Source organism: Sorex fumeus, unplaced genomic scaffold (assembly GCF_029834395.1).
Source record: "Sorex fumeus unplaced genomic scaffold, SorFum_2.1 ptg000033l, whole genome shotgun sequence".
NCBI classification, from domain to species: Eukaryota; Metazoa; Chordata; class Mammalia; order Eulipotyphla; family Soricidae; genus Sorex; species Sorex fumeus.
In genome coordinates, this window is record NW_026606090.1 from 17,178,322 (window position 1) to 17,198,547 (window position 20,226).

Consider the following 20,226-nt stretch of genomic DNA (forward strand, 5'->3'; position numbering starts at 1 on the left):
TTCCCTTTTTATGCTCTATTGATGATTTTAAAGCAGAATGGCAATCAGTTACTTTTTAAGTATTCAAATGTTTCTTAATGTGTTTTAATTTTTTTTGTTTTTTTTATGTATTTATCCTCCCCTTAGACTGCAGAAAAGCTCCAGTCAGAATATGTTTAAGAAACTATGAAAGCCATTTAGGTTGGACTTAGGAAAAAAGCCTCATGAAAGAAGATCTTAACAAGAGGAGTTTTTAATTAATCATTTGTATCAAAGATGAATTATTAGAACTATCTACTGGAAAGTTTTAGAAATAGAAATGATGGTTTGCTTTATTTGCTCTTTTTCTTCATGAATGAAACCTTTAAAGGTTTATGAAACAGTGCACCATCTGATATGATACTACTAAATGCTGATATCTGCACTTGCATCTGTCTGTGTCGTGCACTAGGGGGCATTAAGGTCTCACAGTGTTTTTAGATTTTATATATATTCCAATTTGGGAAAATTTTCAATAGTAAGTCCTCTTAAGTAAATGAATAAGAATGTATACATGCAGTTCGTTTAACGCATCTTTTCAATCTTATAAAGAAGAACTGAATTTAGCAGCAGTATCATCTTGCAAAGGATAATGATTTACATAATTCCCCGGTACTTTTGCTAGTTTTTTCCCCCCCTGTCTGAAGAAGATGTATTATTTACTGGATGCTTATTATTTCATGTACCTGCTTTGCCATTTATCACTTTATTCCTCAAATTTGTGGTTTAAAAGTTATCCAGAATTTGAATATAATTGGTACTTTCTGATATCACCTAAGAACGTTTTTTTCAAAGAATATTTTGGCCTTAGAATCATTGAAAATTTTAAAAGGTGCTCCGAAATGATGTTTTGCTCTAGAATAAATTTTTGCTCCATGCTACCAACTTTAATATTTAAAAAAAAAATTAAAAAATGACTTTTCCCTCCTAAACCCAGAAAATAGATTAGAGTGAAAAAGTAGTATTTGAATGTAATCTTAAATTCATAGAAAAAAAATGTGCATCTTGTTTCAAGATAAATTTTACACTCTTTAGACCTCTTGCCCCTTTTAAAAAATATTAAATTTAGTTTAGGGTTTTTTTTTTTTTTTTTTTTTTTTTTTTTTTTTTTTTTTTTTAGTTTTGGGGCCACAACCAGTGGTGCTCAGGGCTCACTCCTCACTCTGTGCTTAGGAGTCACTCCTGGTGGGGCATGTGGGACTATATCTGGTGCTTGAGGATCAAACCTGGTTCAGGCACTTTGAAGGCAAGAACCCTACCTGCTGTACTGTCTCTGTGACACCTAGTTTTGGCTTTTAAAAATTTGTCATTAGGCTGTATTTGGCAGAGGCTCCTCCTGGTTCTCTTTAGAGGGTCATGCCTTGCACTGCTGGAGATTCTTCTGTGGAACTCCTATGTGCAAAGCATGTGCTCAGCCTGTTGAGCTCTTTAGCCCTTTTTCTTGTCTTTTATTTTCCCCCCAGCGTGCATGTATACTAAATATAATCTCTTAATAAAGTTTAATTTTAGTTGTATAATATTTTAGATGTTTTAAGACTTAAGAATTTTCATTATAAAATAAAATGTATTCTTTATTACTTTATGTAGTGATCAGTTTAATGGTATCCTCTCAACTGTTAATTAGTTCTGAGATCTTTAAATGAAAGAAAGATTTGAAATTTTTCTTATTTTATGTATTAAGCTAAGATTAGTATAACTAACATGTGAGTTCTTTGCATGCAGACAATCAGGAAGGCTGGGATGGCAAACAAGAAAGTGAGGAACGACTTTTTGGAAGTCAGGAAATTATGACTGAAAAAGATATGGAATTATTTCGTGATATCCAAGAACAAGCACTACAGGTAAATTTCTGTGTTTAGATTTGGAAGTCAAATATGAACAAAAATCATTTGTTCATGATTGAGAAATAGGGTTATTTTTATTGTGAGTTTACTGATCTGCAAAGAGAGTGTGTGTGTGTGTGTGTTGTGTGCATGTGCGCGTGTGTGTGCATGTGCACACGCATGCCCACAAGTGTATGTACATAATTTTGCTTGTCAGGATGTTCCTTTAATAGCAAAATATCCTCATTCATTAATTCAGGAAATACTTAATAAATGCTTCTGCTTTAGTCTTTTGTAAGATTCATATACATAGCCAAAGAACCTGCTGTTACAGTCCTTTGCCGAAGTGAATAACAATAGTTATTCCCCCAAATATAAGTCTAAGACTGAGTATATAAAGTTAAAGTTAAGTCTTAAGTGTAAGTCTCAGTGTAATTGAAGGGTGCTTTCTGTTTATTTACTTACGAAAGATTTCCAGAGGTGAATTTTCTGAAAAGTGATTTAGCCAGATAGTTTGGGAACCTCTGGTCTAGACAGTCTTTTTACCCAGTTTTTTTCTCTTTCATAATCTTGACATTTTTGAAGTGTGCAGTAATTTATTTTGTAGGATGTCCATACTTTGTGCATGTTGTATCATGATTAGATTCAGGTGAAGCATTTTTGGGTGAAATAATATAGAGGTATTGTGGCCCCCTTTGTACATCACGTCTGGAGGTGTGAGGATTAATTTTTCCCATTTTAAGTGATGTTAACTTTGATTACTTGGTTAGGTGGTAATCTGCCATATGTCTTCTCTATAAAATTATTTCTCTAATATAGTTTATTGTGGAAATATACTCTGAGAACAAGCAAGTATATTCTTTTTCATCAAAACTATTGTTTTTTAGATGTATCACCCAGTGATAATTCTTGCCTGAAACTTTCTTGGTTGCCAAAGAGGTGTTTTTTAAAAATTATTTTCTGTGTTTTATTATTATAACTTAGTAGCATGTTGATAGTAGAACTGTTGTTTTTGATCTTGATAGTATCTAAGAGCTTTTACCAGTGACCTTACATGATTCTGGTTTACCTCATTTCTCTTTCCTATTAAGTAATCTGAGTTTTATACTACAAAGTCAAGGGTGATTCATCATTTGATACTGTATTCCTATATTTTATTTCTCTAAATACCACAGATATTTGTCACCTTCCCTTTGAGTTTTTTTGCTGAACGCGAGACCCTCCAGTTCATGTATGTTGTAGTGAACTGCATGATTCTAAAAAATTTTTTGTTAATTAGCATTTTACTGTAAGAAAGAGCTTTTCCTTCTCACTGTTAATTTTCTTCAGACTTACAGATTCTCTTCTTATAGTTATGATTTGTTGCTGTTAGTGGTATTAATTTTGATGGTTAAAATTTCTAGATTTGGGCAGAGGGATTTTCTTTAAATTGACCTTTATTTCCTTTGACATACCTTTGTCATTTACTTTTTTTCAGAGACATGTATTGTAATTTTATTGTGTGTGGTGTGTTTATGTGTGTGAGAGAAAAGAGATATATGTGGTGCAGCTGTTCAACCTGGATTGGCCACATGCAAGCAAGCATTTTATTATCTTTCCAACCAGAAAAGGGATCAAAAGAGTCACTGTTATCTAATTAAAAACATATGAATAATGATCATTCACAAAAGTCACTATCCTTTTTTGCTAGCCTAGATATGGCTTAGCAGGCAAACATGTTGACACCGAGAGCATTTTATGTTAATTAACTTCTATCCACTTGTGAGCCACTGATGGTATGTACCAGCATCAACTTGCTGAACATTTTGCAGGGAGATTTTATTACAGTCGTATGCATCCTTCAAGCTCACTGGTAAGAGATAAATGATAAAGGAGTTAATATTGGAATCCATCCAACCAAAATAAGTTACTTGGTGCCTACTTTCTTTTGAGAAACAATGCAAGGTAGAGGGGCTATGAGTAAAACAGCTGTCATTTTCCAAAATGTATGTTCTAGTAGGAAACTTGAAATCTAAACCTGATATTTGGTTTAAGTGTATCATGTGTTGTATTAGTCTAATTAGAGGAAGAATTATTGAAAGGCTTAGCAAAATTTTTATCAAAAAATGTCATTATTTTGCTTTTCAATATCAGAAATAATACCATTTTCTTGATACTGTGTGCATCATTACTTTCTTTCAGAGAAGCCTTCTATAATAGAAAGAGAAAAACTTTGAATAGAATAGGTGTTTGTTCTAATATTTTATTTCAGTGGTGTTCTTATGAACTTCAGAGTTCAGTCGCCAGAAAGAAGCATTTGCATTCAGCTTATTCTGTTGTAGCATAGCAGCCATCTTGAAATATGCAGTACACTTGATACCATAAAATATTACAAAGAAAGCATGGGTATTTTGTTTATTTTCGTTTTGGGGCCACACCCAGCTATGCCCAGGGCTTACTTTTCACTCTTTTTAGGAATCATTCCTGGCAGGATAGGGAGATATTCGGTGCCAGGGATCAAATCTGGGTCATCCGTGTGCAAGGCAAGAGCCCTACCTGCTGTACTATATCTGCAGCCCACAGAAGATCATATTTTGTGTTTTTAATTGCTTTCTAATTTTGGTAAAGGTAAGGTAAAGGCCCTCCCGTTGATCGTCGATTTGCTCGAGCGGGCCCAGTAACGTCTCCATTGGAGACTTTGTTGTTACTGTGTCTGGCATATCGAATACTCTCGGTAGCTTGCCGGGCTCTCCGAGAGGGGCGGAGGAATCGAACTCGGGTCGGCCATGTTGGCCGCTTGGAAGGCGAACGCCCTACCCGCTGTGCTATCGCTCCAGCCCTTTTTCTAATTTTGAAATATTTTTTTAATTTTGAAGTATTTTTCTAATTTTGAAGTATTTTTTTATTATTCTGTGGTTCTAGGGTATTATTCTGTGGTTCTAGACAGTTAACCATTGTTAAGTTAAAAAACATTTTCAATCTTTGTGACTATTAAAATGGTTTTCTTCTTTGCATAAAGAATTGAACAGTCATTAAAAATGGAATAAATTGGGTTCAACAGCCCTTTGTCTTCGGGTAGGAATTTTCCCCATTTTAACCTTCTAGTTGTGTGATGCCAAGAACGGAGTTTTTGGGTTGCGTATGGAAATTGAGTGTGGAAAATTTGAGTATGAAAACTCAATTTTTTAGTTTTCTGAGAAGTACCTGCCAGTATTTTATAGGATGTCTTTGTTGCTACTGTGGTTGTTATAGTTGTTCTTTGATACTGGTAAAATAAAGGTAGAGAGTTGAAGAATGTTTTACCAACTAATGAAGAGGCTTTTTAGATGTCATGTGAATTCAGTTGACATTTCAACACAGTTCTGAGTATTTTTAAAAATAGCAGTTAAGGGGCTGAAACGATAGCACAGCGGGTATGGTGTTTTCCTTGCACGCGCCCCAACCTGGGATCGATTCCCAGCATCCCATGTGGTCCCTTGAGCACCGCCAGGAGTAATTCCTGAGTGTATGAGCCAGTAGTAACCACTGTGCATCGCTGGGCGTGACCCAAAAAAGCAAAAAAAAAAAAAAAGCAGTTAAGAGTCAAGGTACTGGAAGCAATTTTACAATTGTTAAATTGTTAATATGTCTGCTGAGTGACCTTAGTAATACAAGTAACTAGTTGAAAGAATTAAAGTAGTTTAGACTTGCTTGACACACTTAGAGTGTCATTCATGTGGCAACTAGGTAAGTGGAAGCTTCTGCTAGCTTTTTTAGTTTGGAGGAAATAGAAATATCTAGATAAGTAGAGAAAGTGTCTTTGCCATCCAGTTAAGGAGATATTTACAAGCAAATAACTTAACACCATGTGACTTAATAAAGGTGTCCCTTTACTTGAGCCAGGTACTATATTCAGCATTTGATATTAGTTTGTTGCATTTAATGCAGTTATGTTATCATTTGCTCCACTTTTACAGATGAACTAATTAAAGCCTTAGAAGGATTGTGTTACTTGTTTATATACTTAGTATCAGAGCTGTTATTTGAAACCAAGCAGTCTTAACTCCAGTTCCTTAACTCTTTTTTTTTTTAATGTAGGAGTACTGCTATTTATTCAGCCACTGATTAGCTGATTGAATTGTGCATGAACTCCACCTTACTTTTCTTTTTTATTTTCATTTTTTATAATTTTATTTATTGAATCACCATGAGAGCAGTTACAAAGCTTTCGGGTCTAAGTCTTGGTCATACAATGAAACACCCGTACTTTCACCAGTGCCCATTTTCCACCCCCAACAACCCCAGTATACCCCCATCCCACACCCTCCCCTACCTGTGGGGCAGATGATTTCCACATTACTCTCTCTCTCCACTTTGATCACATTCAATATTTTGACATCAGACCCACCATTATTATTTGGAAATTTACCCCAACACTCAGATCTGCTGAAAAAGCAACAGTAGACAATTTGTTTTCTGTTGCTGGTTATGAATAACATGATGTCATGTGGCTGCAGTAGTGGCTGCGCGATTTTGAAATTCTGAAATTTTAACACTTAAATCTGGAGGGATTTCTGCCAAAACCTGCTGGATTCCGAGATTTGCTCCTGAGTCTCTGGGATCATGGCTGTTAAGCAACTTGATCAGAAGCCAGAAAGGCCATTCGTGGGTGATGACTTGGGGTCTCGTTGGGTGGGGAGGACAGGACCGGCTCCACCCCCATCCCATGAGGCCCAACATGTCTCGTCACTGCGGGCCCAAGCCTGACTGTCCAATGGCCTCTGGAGGATGGCGGCCACCGAGCCACCAAGGTGGAGCAGGCGGAGGGACAGCACCCTTTCCCCTGTGGAGTGGCCCGACGACAGTAACCTCTTGTGGGGTCCGGACATATTTCTGCCAAAAGCCACTGGATTTCGAGATACGTTTCTGAGTCTCTGGGATCATGGCCGTTAAGCAGCTTGATCAGGAGCCAGAGAGGCCGTTCGTGGGCGATGACTTGGGGTCTCATTGGGGTGGGGAGGACAGGACCAGTTCCACCTCCATCCCGTGAGGACCTGCATGTCTCATCACTGAGGGCCCAAACCTGACTGTCCAGTGGCCTATGGAGGATGGCGGCCACCAGGTCTCCAGTGGGAACAGGCCAAGGCACAAAACCTATTCCCACCTCGGTTGGCCCAACACCATTAACCTACTGCAGGGACCAGATGCATTTCTGCCAACAGCTGCTGGGTTTCGAGATTTGTTTCTGAGTCTCTGGGATCATGGCCATTAAGCAGTTTGATCAGGAACCAGAGAGGCCATGCCTCCAATTATATAGCTGAGCCAGAGGTAGTTTGTGGGTGTGTTTCCCACATACCTAACTTTTGGCCATTTACTTTCTTGGCAAACTTTGCCCCCAGCTTTTGAGGTCTGGCCAAAGGCACAGCAGCAATTTTGGGGTGTCTGGAAGTCTGAAGGCACCATCAGGCTGCTGATGCACTCGCCTCACAGGTACAGATTGACCTGCTGGTGGCACCATACCCCCCCAGATCCGTAACTCTTAACTGTTTTTTTTAGGATATACTGCCCACAGAGAGTTCTGCAGAAGATCTGAACAGGAAGGCCCTATTTGTCTATAGATGTTAGGGGAGCCAGAGAGGGACTTTTGAGCATGATGATAAAGGAAAAAGAGTTTACTGTTGGATAAGAAAAGGAAAGCATTTCTAAAAGATAGTGCCTGAGAAAACATTCTGAACCTTTGGAACAGTATGTAGTTTGAATTTTAATAAGTCAGATTGAAAAAGTCTGAACAGACTTATGTCACAAAGATCTCTGTGATCCATATTATGGAGCCTTTATTTATTAGTTATACCAGCTTTTTAAAGAAAATAGTAATCTAACCCTGGGATGCCAGTGAAGATTCTTTTTTTTTTTTTTTTTTTGAGTGATGATACAGCGTTGGAGAGTTAACATAGGGGTTTAGGTACTCACCTTGATGGCACTTGATCCTGGTTCAATCTCAGGCACTGCATGTCCCTGAGCACTGCGAGGAGTAAGCAGAGCCAGAAAGAATCCCTAAGTACCAGTATCAGTGGCTCAAAACAGAAAATCAGGCAAGCAACAGAAAAGGGAGGCATGAATATTTTGCATTTAGAAACTATTTCTGATGGTATAAGAAACAGTGAACTGAAGAAGACAGGAGCAAGGACATCTAACCAGTTTGATGATTACAGTAGATAGAGGAGTAGGTTTTAAATGAAAACAGAGGAGATAGACTATAGGCAGAGATTTTGAGAAAAATTTAGGATAGACTGGAAAAGAGTGGTTAGAAATTAGGGTTGAGGGAGAGGCAAGTCTCAAAGCAGTTATTACATTGTTCTAATTTGAGTAGATAATGAAGTTAAATGCGTGAAGTTTCTTTTTTTTTATGTAAAACAGATTCTATTTGGAGGGTTTTTGAAGGTGTGGAATGGGAGAGAGGAGAGAGGGAGGTGGGGGAAGGGAGAGAGGGGCGGGGAGAGAGAGATGGGCTTGAGCAGCATATGCACACATGCACACCGTGGGAAGAACTTTTAAAATTTTTCTTGGTTTGTTTGATTTTGGGTCATACTGAAATTTACTCAGGAGCTGTTCCCAGTAATACTTGGGGTACCATACAGTTCAGGAAATTGAACCCAGGAACCCACACATCCCTGACCTCAAGAAGAGCTTAATTTGATGCAGGATGAAACCATATTTACATAAATCGGGGGGGGGGGTTGTAGAAATATGTAAGCTATAGATTGCTGAATGTGGAGGTCAGGAAGGCAAACCAGGTAGATTCACCAGGTGATAATTGAAACTATATAGGCTATAGCTAAAGTTGTTGTATATAATGTTTATTTAACAATAAATATTACTTGTCTTTTTCTAAAGATATATTTTGATATAGCCAATTTTAAGCAAACATTTTGATGTATGTAAATTATAAAGCTATGTCAGAATTAAAAAAAATAAAATTAAGTTGGATGTAAGGAGAAAAAACAGTATTACTGTGTACTGGTTAGTATGTGCCAGGTACTGGAGATAAGAGTGAACACACAGATTATTTTTTTAAAAAATCTTTATTCTGAAAAACTTATTGTTGTTTAGTTGGATGAGATACGAGTAAACATTGTGTGGTAGTGTCATAAAGAAAAAGCAAGATAAAAAATCAGAAGTAGAGGCTGGATTTGTTATGGTTGGATTAGGGGCTGTGTAGTTGGAGGGAAAAATTGCTGTTTAGGTAAAATCTGACAGAGCTAAGGAAATGAACCATAAAATCTGGGGCTTGGGGAGATACAGTAGAGAGGGAGACTGTCATTCCAGATGGGGGAAACACAATCTAAATCCGAGTTAGTGCTTTTCATGCTCAAGAAAATATAGTGGTCAATCTGGTTAAAGCCATGGAAGCAGAGGTGAAAGTAGAAGTTAAGTGATGAGATCAAAAGGGCAATAATGGGGGGGGGGGCAGATTTTGTAGTAATCAGTCATTATAAGAACTATGGTTTTTACTCTTATTTGAAATAGGAGTATTTGGGGGACTCCTTTAAACAGAGGAGTAATAAGACCTCACGTAGATTGAGCTGGGTTTTTGTCATCTCTGTGTAAATTGAGGGAGAAAATTCAGAAGCAGGGAGCATTTAGGAGTCTGATAAATCTGGTAGAAATATCAACTAAATATATAGTGGCTTAAATCATAGTGGTAGTGATGGAATAGTTCTGATCTTGTTATAAGGGTAAAGGCAGTAGCATATATTGATAGATTAGAAGGCAATGAAAACAAAGAGTCAAGAATGACACCAGAGCACAGTTGGATGAAACCATATTTACATAAACCATATTTACATAAATGGCAACTCCCTGGGAGTTGCCATTTTCTGAGATGGGCAGAATCTAGAGGAAACAGGTTTGAGAGGAAAAAATCATGAATTTGTTTTGGACATGCTCAACTTGAGACTTCATTCAGACAATCGAGAGCAGACATGAAGTAGACAGTGGAATATAAATGTCTAGAGTTCAAAGTATAGGTCTGGGTTGAACATTTTAATTGAGAACTTTGGAAAGAATGAGGCTAAATGATAACAGCAAAGAAAAGAGAATAGGTTTGAGGAGTGTGGGGATATTCCAACTTCTGGTAACTGGGAAAACAGATTGTATGGCCAATAAAGTTGGGGGAGAAATCCCCCAAAATGTAGAGATTATGGTTCTTTAAAATCAAGTGGAGAAATTTTTTATTAAGGAAGAAATGTAAAATTCTACAAATGAGTGAAGAAAATGAGGACTAAAAATTGACCATGAGTCTTGAGAAACAGATTTTATGATGGAAGGAGGAAGATTGAAAGTATAGTTGGAAGGTTTTTTAAAAGGAATAAAATGAAAGTAATTTGTTAGAGTAATAATATATGGTTACTCTTGAAGTTTTTTATGTAGAAGGAGAGCAGAAAAAAATAGTCGTTGGAGATATAGAGGGCTAAAGATCTTTATCAATTCCAATGGTGGTTTATATGCTAAAAAGTTTTAAATAGTAGAAGCTTGATAACGCAAGAGAAGGGAAGATTATTGGATTGATACCTTTGAGTAGTTGGCTGGCTTTTGATTGGAAGCAGAAACAAACAACTTACCCATAATGTTCAGGAAAGGCCAGAGTACATGGACTCAGTGGACATATTTGCAGATGTGCTTGTTGAAAAGCTTTGAAATGGGCTTTTGATTGCTTCTAGTTGTAGAGAGGTGAGCAAAGGTGATGCTAGCGGAGCCATCTCAAGTGGTAGAGCACATATCTTGCATGTTTGAGTCCCTGAGTTTGATCCACAGCACTGCATTTTCCTCACCCTCAGTACTGCCTTGTGACCCCTGAGCACTGCTTGTACCAAGAAACACTGCAGTGTTCTGTGTTGTCTGCTCTAAGCACTGAATTCGGCCTGCCAGGAGTGGTCCTCCTGGTGCCCATACTCTCTAGCTTTGCTAGGTATAGCTACTGTTAATAAAATTTGAAGATGGGTTAAGGAGAAAATGTGAAATCATCTTTGAGGAGAATTAGAAAAGTTAATGAAGTAAGGAATAAGAAAGTATTTGGGGCTTACATAAGATTAGTGATTATGAATTCTTAGGTTCTGTGTATTCGTGAATATTATTCATAGGATTGTTTTTGTCTGTATTACCTGGGTTCCGTGGGACTTCACTCATGTGTGAGGCATGCATGTGTGGAAAGTGGCCTAGAGCATGGCGGCGGTTGAGTAGTAGAGGTCGGCTGCCAGACCTGGGTCCCTTGGGGCGGGGAGGGCTCATACCAGCCCCCCTCTGAGGCGCTCTGAGTGAAAAGAGCCTGGCGCAGAATCCGGTGGCATGGTTACGGGGGCCTCATTTTATGCTTCCTTCCAGGAGAAGCAGCCATGAATGTGGAATGCAGAACTTTGTGACCTTGGACTCTGGGCTCAATGGGACCTGGGAGCAGAGATCCTCTGCCTGCTCCCCCCAGTCTCCAGTGACCCAGGGGTCAAACCCATAAGCCACTCCCTGCCGGCGCCAGTCAGTCTCCAGAACTCACGGCTGCTTCTCCTGGAGGGGAGCATAAAATAACCATGCCACTGGACTCTGCGCCAGGCTCTTTACACTCGGGGCGCCCCAGACGGGGGCAGATAAGAGCCCTCCCTGCCCCAAGGGACCCAGCCCCAGCAGCTGACCTCCACTACCCAACCACCACCACGCTCCAGGCCACTTTCCACACTCTCGAACCGAGCCTCATATATGAGTGAACATATTCCTTTTGTGGCTGCAGGACACATCATAAGACACTCCCTACCCATTTTCCATAATTACCACACCATATTTGATGGGGTTCAGCCAGAAGGCAACAAATCATAGAGTGAAATATATATATATATTTATATATATTTAATGCTCTAGTATGCTTAGTGCCGGATTCTGCGCCAGGCTCTTTTCACTCAGAGCGCCTCAGAGGGGGGCTGGTATGAGCCCTCCCCGCCCCAAGGGACCCAGGTCTGGCAGCCGACCTCTACTACTCAACCGCCGCCATGCTCTAGGCCACTTTCCACACATGCATGCCTCACACATGAGTGAAGTCCCACGGAACCCAGGTAATACAGACAAAAACAATCCTATGAATAATATTCACGAATACACAGAGCCTAAGAATTCATAATCACTAATATATATATATATATATATATATATATCTTGGAGAGCCCGGTAAAGTATTCGATATGCCAAAAACAGTAACAATAATGGGTCTCATTCCCCTGACCCCAAGAGAGCCTCCAATACGGCAGCATTGGGAAAGACGAGTATGGAGAGGCTGCTAAAATCTCAGGGCTAGGATGAATGGAGACGTTACTGGCACCCGCTCGAGTAAATTCATGACAGTGATACAATGATTGTTTTTGTCAGCATAGTTCTGTTTTTTTTCTGTCTATCTTCATACATGAGGTTGATAACTTGGATTATATAGAATCCAAGTAGTGGTTCCAGTAGTGACTTGGGTGAAGCCCAGAGTAGTGATTTTATTGTTGGAGTGGAGAGAAGTTAAAATGAAAGATGGAAACTCTGTCAGTTTTAAGGCTGATTGATTGTAGCACTTGAACATAGGTCCTTTAGGGAGAAACAGAACGAATGGCGACAGAATCCTAGATTTTTTCACTTTTAATTTTGTTTAAAATTGTTTCATTTTGTTTAAGCAAAAGTTGAAAACAAAATGTTAAGTCTAAAAAAAATGAAAAGTCTAGGGGCAGGTGGGGGAAAAATAGGGCATAAGGATTTTGCCTTGCATGGGACTAACTGGCATGATTGATTACTGCAGCACATATGAGCCCTGAGCACAGAGTAGAGTCCCTAAGCTAAAACCAAACCATACCAAAAAGATAGAAAGTGATCTCTAGTCACAGCTATAATTCTGAGATTGAGTCCTAAAGTTTTTTTAAATTGTTACATAGTTTACATAAAAAAAATTTACTACCATAATTATTTTTAGCAATATAGGTTGGTGACCTTAAAGACAAATTACAGAACTTAAAACACCTTATTTATATAACTCTTTATCTTGCAAAACTGAAACTCTGACCTCACTGAACAGAACACTTAACATCTCATCTTTGCTCCATAACCCTTGACTATCACCATTCTGTTTTTTATCTGTGAGTCGAATTATTCTAGGTAGACCCTTTGAATAGTGGAGACGTGTAATATTTTATGTCTGGCTTATTTTACTTAGTAGGTCTACAAGTCTTATCCATTTAATGGAAATTTAGTTTTGCAGAAGAGTAATAGTCCTGTCTCATAAACTGCTAACCATTATCTAAAATAGGCATATTTAAAGTTATCTTTTTGTTTTGCTCTAGTATGCTTAGTGCCTGCTGATTTTCAATTAAAAGGCCCACTTGGGGTTATTCAGGTAACCCAAAATAGGACAGCAAAGTTTTAAAAATATTCATATTAGAACAGCGGGTAGGGCGTTCGCCTTACACGCGGCCAACATGGCCGACCCGAGTTCGATTCCTCCGCCCCTCTTGGAGAGCCCGGCAAGCTACCGAGAGTATTCGATATGCCAGACACAGTAACAACAAAGTCTCCAATGGAGACGTTACTGGGCCTGCTCGAGCAAATCGACGATCAACAGGAGGGCCTTTACCTTTATATTAGAAAATAGTTTGTGCTCTTGATTAAATACAGATGCTTTGTAAAGTTGCCAGTTAAGAGTCTTTCATCTAAAATTTTAAACAAAATGATGTAGCAAAGGTGACCTATTAATATATTTTAGATTTTGGCAAGGATTGGGTTAACAAATGGTTTAGATGCAGCTGTGGCTTCCTCACTCTGTTAACCTGTAAACCTTAGTTAACTGTAAACACAGTGACTCAAGAGACTTTCACGGGGGAATTGGAGGGTGGTGGAGAAGGTAGATACATGTATGTACCAGAACATTTCATAGTGCAGAAAGGGGAGAGGGTTGGTGAAGCAGTGGGGAATCCTGCTGCGGCTGTTGTGTTTAAAGAACTCTCTTAGTTGTGGTGATGTGTAAACAGTTGTACTGGAACTGGATATCCTCGTTTACATCTGGCATCCACCTGGAAGAGCATCAAGTGGCTGATAGGAAACTCCTCAGTCAACATGCAGTGCTGCAGCAGGTTTATGTTTGTGCTTCAACTTCTATGCTTCCTTGTTTGATCTTGTCTTGGGATGTTAGATTGGGCTTCTGAGATTTGGTTATTTTTATGATTTCTGTGCTGTTATATTTCAAAATTTGAATATAGGTTAAAAGTTATGAGTGAATTTGAGTAGATTCTGAAATACAGTTTTAAGATTAATGTTTTTAAAACCTTTTACAGAGTTCTATTTTGATTTTGAGGAAAACAACCCCAACCCCAGTAACCTTATTTTAGCCCTGTCTCCTATATTTCCTTACAATTTTTATGTTTGGAAGAACTGTAGTACCCTTGGTATAGCATAATTTGTCCAACTAATAGGTGTTTGTCTTTTGTTTTGAGGTATCTAAGAAAGAGGTTTAAGATTTCCCCTGGCTGTATTCCAAAATGAAACCTGAGCTAAATCCCTTGGCCTTTTATACAAGGGAGCTGTTAGAAAGACTAGGGAGGATTTCTCAGTGAGTGTGGTCAAGAGGCTTCTTCCTTAAATGAGTTGATAGGAAAATAATAAAAATCTCAACTAAGCTTTGCTAGATGATTTGCTAGATGGAGGTAAAAGCTTCGCTTCACTGAAGATGTTTAATAACGTTGAAAGATAATTTTGGTTAATCTTTTGATAAAGTTTTATTAATATATCTCTTTGATTTAAAACTAAATTTTAGGGATGGGTTGATTGGGAAGGGATCCTTCAGATATTGATGGAGTGAAGTGATGGATGTGGTTGTATTGATGTATAAATTAAACTATCACTAATAGTATTATAAATCACAGCACCTCATTTAAAATGGGGAAGATACTATAAGTTAAAATGATATTAATGTTTAGAGTATCTCCTAAACACAGAAGCATGCATAGTTGTATGAATCTGTTTCTACATTGGTTACCGAGCAAATAAAATTGCCCTTTCATTTTAGGGTCTCAAAACCTGATATCTATGATAATTAGCAGTGACATATTCAAATTGCTAATTAGATTTTGAAAGCAACTCTTTTTTTAAAGTAGTGCAGCTCATAATATTGCTGAAAGTCACTAAGCATATAAATTAAGTATTCATATAAGTTAAGAGGTATTCATATAAGTTGAAGAAGTATTGAATATAGAAAATGGAATAGTAGTTGCACTTGGTTTTAAGAAATTTAGCATTTTCTTCCTTTGGGTGCAAATAAAGAACAAAATTTTATTCTATGAATAAAATTTAATTTTTTAAATTATTTAATGAATAATAATGTTAAATTATTCCTAATCTTGTTTTGTTCTGTGAAATTCCAGGACAAAAAGATCCATATCTTTGTTCTGTTATATTGATATGTATGATCTAGCTAACTTTTGTGATGTGATTTTTGACTTTACAGAAAGTTGGAGTGACTGGCCCCCCTGATCCACAAGTCCGCTGTCCTTCTGTTATTGAGTTTGGGAAGTATGAAATCCACACGTGGTACTCTTCCCCCTATCCTCAAGAATACTCAAGGTATGTTTTGAGAAACTTTTTATCTTTTATATTTAAATTCAAAATTAGAAGGAACCTTGAAGAGTTTTTAGTTCAGTTTTCCTTTTACTTTTGAAGAAACAGGTGACTTTCAATGAAGTCCACAGTAGTAGGATCCTGACTTAGTTCCGGTTGTCTTTAGATTTTCCTTTCTGTAATCTCTCCAAAGGCTTTTATTTGAAATTAGAAACTCAAAACATGATCAGAATGAAAGTAGAATATTTTTCCTTAAATGTTCCTCACATTCTTTCCACTGTCTTGAATCATGTAGAGATCTGTCTAAATGGCAGAAATAACTGAAAGGCTATGATCCAAAACCATTTTTGCTGGCTATAAGTGGGGTCTCTGGGACCAGAAGGAGCACTCAACTCTTCTTAAAATTGAAGGTGTTTATGTTCAGCACAAAACCCAATTCTATCAAGGCAAGAGATGTGCTTACACACACAAAGCAAAGAACAACACGGTGCCTCCCAGTGGCAACCCTCACAATATCAGAGTGATCTGGAGAGAGGTAATTTGTACCCAGGGAAACAGTGGCATGGTTCAAGCCAGATTCCAAAGCAATCTTTGTACCAGTGTGTTTGGTTCAGAATCTTGTGTGATGCTAGACCTCTCAAAGATTTCAAACTTATTGAAAAATAAGTAAAATGTAGATATTTTTTAAATATTCCTTACATTAAGAATCAAAAATATAAATGAAGCTGCACTGAGTAGTCTTTTATTTAAAAATCTTGGGGAACGGTGGTGCTAGGAAGATAGTGCAATATTGGGATTTGAACTTGGGACTCTCACCTGTGTTACAACTTTTTGGGCTATTTTCATAATCCCATTATCTGAATTAGCAAACTTAATAAATGGGTTCTCTCTTTAGGAGTTGGTCAAATGGTATACAGTGATCTTTTATATAACTATCTTGAGTTTCAACATATAAAACTCAGTTAAGAGCTTTGGAGGATGAGGCAGCATACTAACTGAAGCCAAATTGATTTTAGGATTCTAACCTGTCATTTATAAACTGCATTATTTTGGAAGATATCCAATTATAATGTACTTATGTTTTCTTAAGAGAATAGTAATAGCCCTTATCTCATATGGGGTATTGTATAAATTAGCACTGTAGCACTGTCCTCCTATTGTCCTCGACTGGGCCCAGTAGCGTCTCCATCATGATACTTGTTACTGTGTTTGGCATATTGAATACGTCACGGGTAGCTTGCCAGGCTTAGCCATGTAGGCGAAATACTCTCGGTAGCTTGCTGGGCTCTCCGAGAGGGGCGGAGGAATTGAACCCTGTATAAAATCTTTGAGGGCGGCCAGGGGGGCCCTGATGGCTCTCCCTCTAGCCACCCGCATTCTGGGTGGGCCTGAGCTGCTCCCGCAGCCAGGCAGCCCGGGCCTTGGGGCAGACTGGAGAAAACGAGGGCCAAGCTGGTTGATTGATCAGTTGCCATTTATTCCATTCTCGCAGTGAGCCTGCCCCAGTCTCTCTGAACCTCCCATTCTGGTGTCACACTGCCTCTCATTCCGGTCTCCTCCTGTCTCTCGCGCTCATCTCTCCGCTCCATCTCGCAGCTTGGGCTCTTTCTCTGCATGTACCTGCTCCTGTATTCTTCTACATTCTTTCTCTGTCCCCCTTGCTAGTCTTTCCGAGGTCCATCTTGCTGCCCTGTGCACTCTCTCCAGCTCTCTTGTCTCCAACTCCCTTATCTCTCCAGGCTGACACTGCCCTCAATCAGGTAGCCAAATCAACATAAGAAAGCTCTTTCTGAGGGCCCACCAAGTTCAAAGGGAACACCACCTAAAAGGTATTCCAAAGCCCTTCCTGACTGCCCAAGGGCAAAATACCTCTAAGGTGTTTTTCTCTTTTCCTCAGTCTAGTAACTTATTAGCACATCAGTACTAGCTATTTTTGTATGGACACAGTAAGAGATAACATTGAGGATTTGTAGGGTAGCTCTCCTGAAAACATCTTGGCACAGACTCCGACTACAGTGCTCAGGCCAGATTAATCATTTCTAACCCTAGCAGGGTCCAAATCTAGTTATTTCTTTTGGATCATGACAGCATTTGTCCATGACCAAGCTCTTAACTTATAGTTAAGCATTATGGTGCTTTGGCCAGGCCCATCTCAATCAAGGGTACCACATAGCTTCCCGCTTGCCCTGGTTCCATCCATTCCCTAGTCGGGACCCTGCTTTTGGGGGTGATAGGAAGTAAAGGCAGCTGAGGCTTAAGTGAGAGAACAGATGCCCAGGAGGGAAATATTACTGAGAGTCACATTACAAAAGTATGTCTTCTTGTGTCCATACAAAAAGGACATTGCTCTGACTAAACTATGCAAAGGACTTAGGGAGAAGAGAAAAACTATTTACAAGTCAACAGAACACAAAGAAAGAAGTTACAAATAAACACAGAAAAATGGGAGCACTGCGATGGGAGCAACCCAGTAAACCTAAACTACCTGAGGCTATGCAGGAAGGACAGAACAGTGTTATCCTAGAGAACCCGGCTCGGCCAAGCCAGCCGCACACAAGGCAAACGCCCTACCGCTGTACTATTGTTCCAGCCCCATATAAATTAGAGGAATCAAAATATGTAAATTGGCTAGAAAATGGTAAGTGCTCAATGTCACTTATTTTCTGTTAGAATTGAAAATGAAAGAGTTGGGGAAAAAAACAAAATTTGGTTTAAAAAGAAAAAACATTAACACTGGTTTTTCATTTGAAGCATGTCACTTACTTGATGCTTTCCTGAATATGTGAGCTCCATGTGCCTTAGTTTCCCATTTACCTGGGAATGCTGTCATATGCCTTTACCTACTGAATCACATTGATTCTTCAGAATAATAGCAAACTTATTCTTAAGAATAATAGCAAAGCCTCCTCCACCCAGATTCCCCAGTTTTCCAGTAGCTTGGCAGTCACACCCACAAACTGCCCCTGGCGCCATGTAATCTCTTCAACAGCCAAGATCCAGAGACTATAAAACAGCTCCCGAAGAGAGCAATACCTGTAAAAGCAATTAGAGGCCACCTAAAAAGCCTCCTTCCCTCTTGGAGAGCCCAGCAAGCTACTGAGAGTATCGCACCCACACAGCAGAGCCTGACAAGCTCACCATGGCGTATTCAATATGCCAAAAACAGTAATAATAACGGGCCTCATTTCCCTGACCCTGAAAAAGCCCCCAATATGCCATTGGGCTACACTAGCACGTGACAAGGATGAATGGAGTCATTACTGGTGCCTGCTTGAGCAAATCAATGATCAGTGGGATGACAAGTGACAAAAAATGTTAACATGGGTTATTTTGTTAGTTTTTGCTTTGAGCCACATAAAGTGGTGCTCAGAGCTTACTCCTGGTACTGTAAGGTATCACTCCTGACAGGGCTCAGGGGACCATATAGGCTGCCAGGTATAGACCCTTGGTCAACCACATGCAGGGCAAGTGCCCTGCGCAGTGCACTATTTCTCTGGCCTCTAACATGGGTTATTTTGAAGAATAGGAGAATAGGTTAAGGTATTTGTTAACACTAAAACTGAGTATTTTGAGGGTAGGGTGTGTGTGAATTGGGCCATACCCTGTGTGCTCAGGGGCTGTTCCTGAACACCTGGCTGTACTTGGGAGACCAAATGTGGTGCCAAGGATTCAAGCAGGTGCTTTAATTCCTGTACCATCTCTCTGGCACAATCTCAGTATCTTTTTAACTTTACATTTTTACATAATTTAAATTAAGTTGCTTGTCTAGTTTTCTGATCTGGCAGAAATAGAAAAATGAGTGAGAATGTTATTATAGACACCAGATCAGTAACAAAAATGGAAGTAAAAACAAGATTTCCAGGAATTTACACACAAGCTCATGAAAAACAGCTATTGTGAATCAGTTAGGACCAGTTAGTCTCAGACAACTAAGGTAGAGCTTTAAGATAGCATCCTGTTTATAGTATATCATAGTGTAAATATCATGGAATCACAACAGTTAATCTAAATTGTTAAGATGTTAAATCATATTTATTATTTTATTAAGAATGTATGTTAATAGAGGGCAGAACATTCCTCAGTTGCCTACAAAACTTTGGTATTTAGAATAGTATAGGACTTCATTATAGCAGCAATACTAAATGATCAAGAATAAATATGCTGAGGAATTAATTTATTATATTAAAAATATTAGTGTTTCATGAGTTCTTTGTAATCTGCTGAAATTACAGGAGTTCTCAAGCTTGTTCATTGTGTATATCAACTGTTTATCAATTGTTCTAAGGATCGTAGTACAAATGCATTGAGATTGTATATACCTGTCTTCCTCAAGGGGAAGAGTAGAAATTAGTTAATGCAGGAGTGGAAATAAAAAGCAACCCTCAGCACTGTCTTTTGAGAAATAAAACGATGAGAATAAAATCTTGAGTCTCATATTTTGGGTTTTTTTTGTTTATTTGTTTGTTTTTAAGATCTTAAAAGGATTCAGTTTTTTAAAAAAACGTTTTGTCCTGGTGAAACTGTTGTTAAACCAGATTTGAGAGCATTGGTTTTCAGTGAAGGAATAAATAGTGTCAGTAAGAAAAAAAGATACAAGACTAGAAAAGTATAATAGTACTCAGAAAGCAGCAGTAGAATAGGAACTGTAAATTCTCATCAATTTCTGAAGTTATTTACTATAAATTTTTATATCCATTGAGGAAGGTTATTTTAATTTTCTGTCAGAGAGAGTTCTATAGTTTTTCAGGTTTACTGTAGGTTAGCATATTATAAAGTCTACAAGAAGCTCTACCAATGTGGGCAAAGC

General features: G+C 38.5%; 1 protein-coding gene across 2 annotated transcripts in view; it reads left to right on the forward strand.

Moving 5' to 3' along the window:
- The window catches only part of KAT6A (lysine acetyltransferase 6A), a 117,786-nt gene that overhangs the window by 73,567 nt on the left and 23,993 nt on the right, over positions 1-20,226 (forward strand). For both annotated transcript variants that reach the window (XM_056116910.1, XM_056116911.1), the window contains exons 8-9: positions 1,741-1,859; positions 15,310-15,425. In XM_056116910.1, the coding sequence (XP_055972885.1) occupies positions 1,741-1,859; positions 15,310-15,425 (235 nt within the window). The remainder of the gene's footprint in view (positions 1-1,740; positions 1,860-15,309; positions 15,426-20,226) is intronic.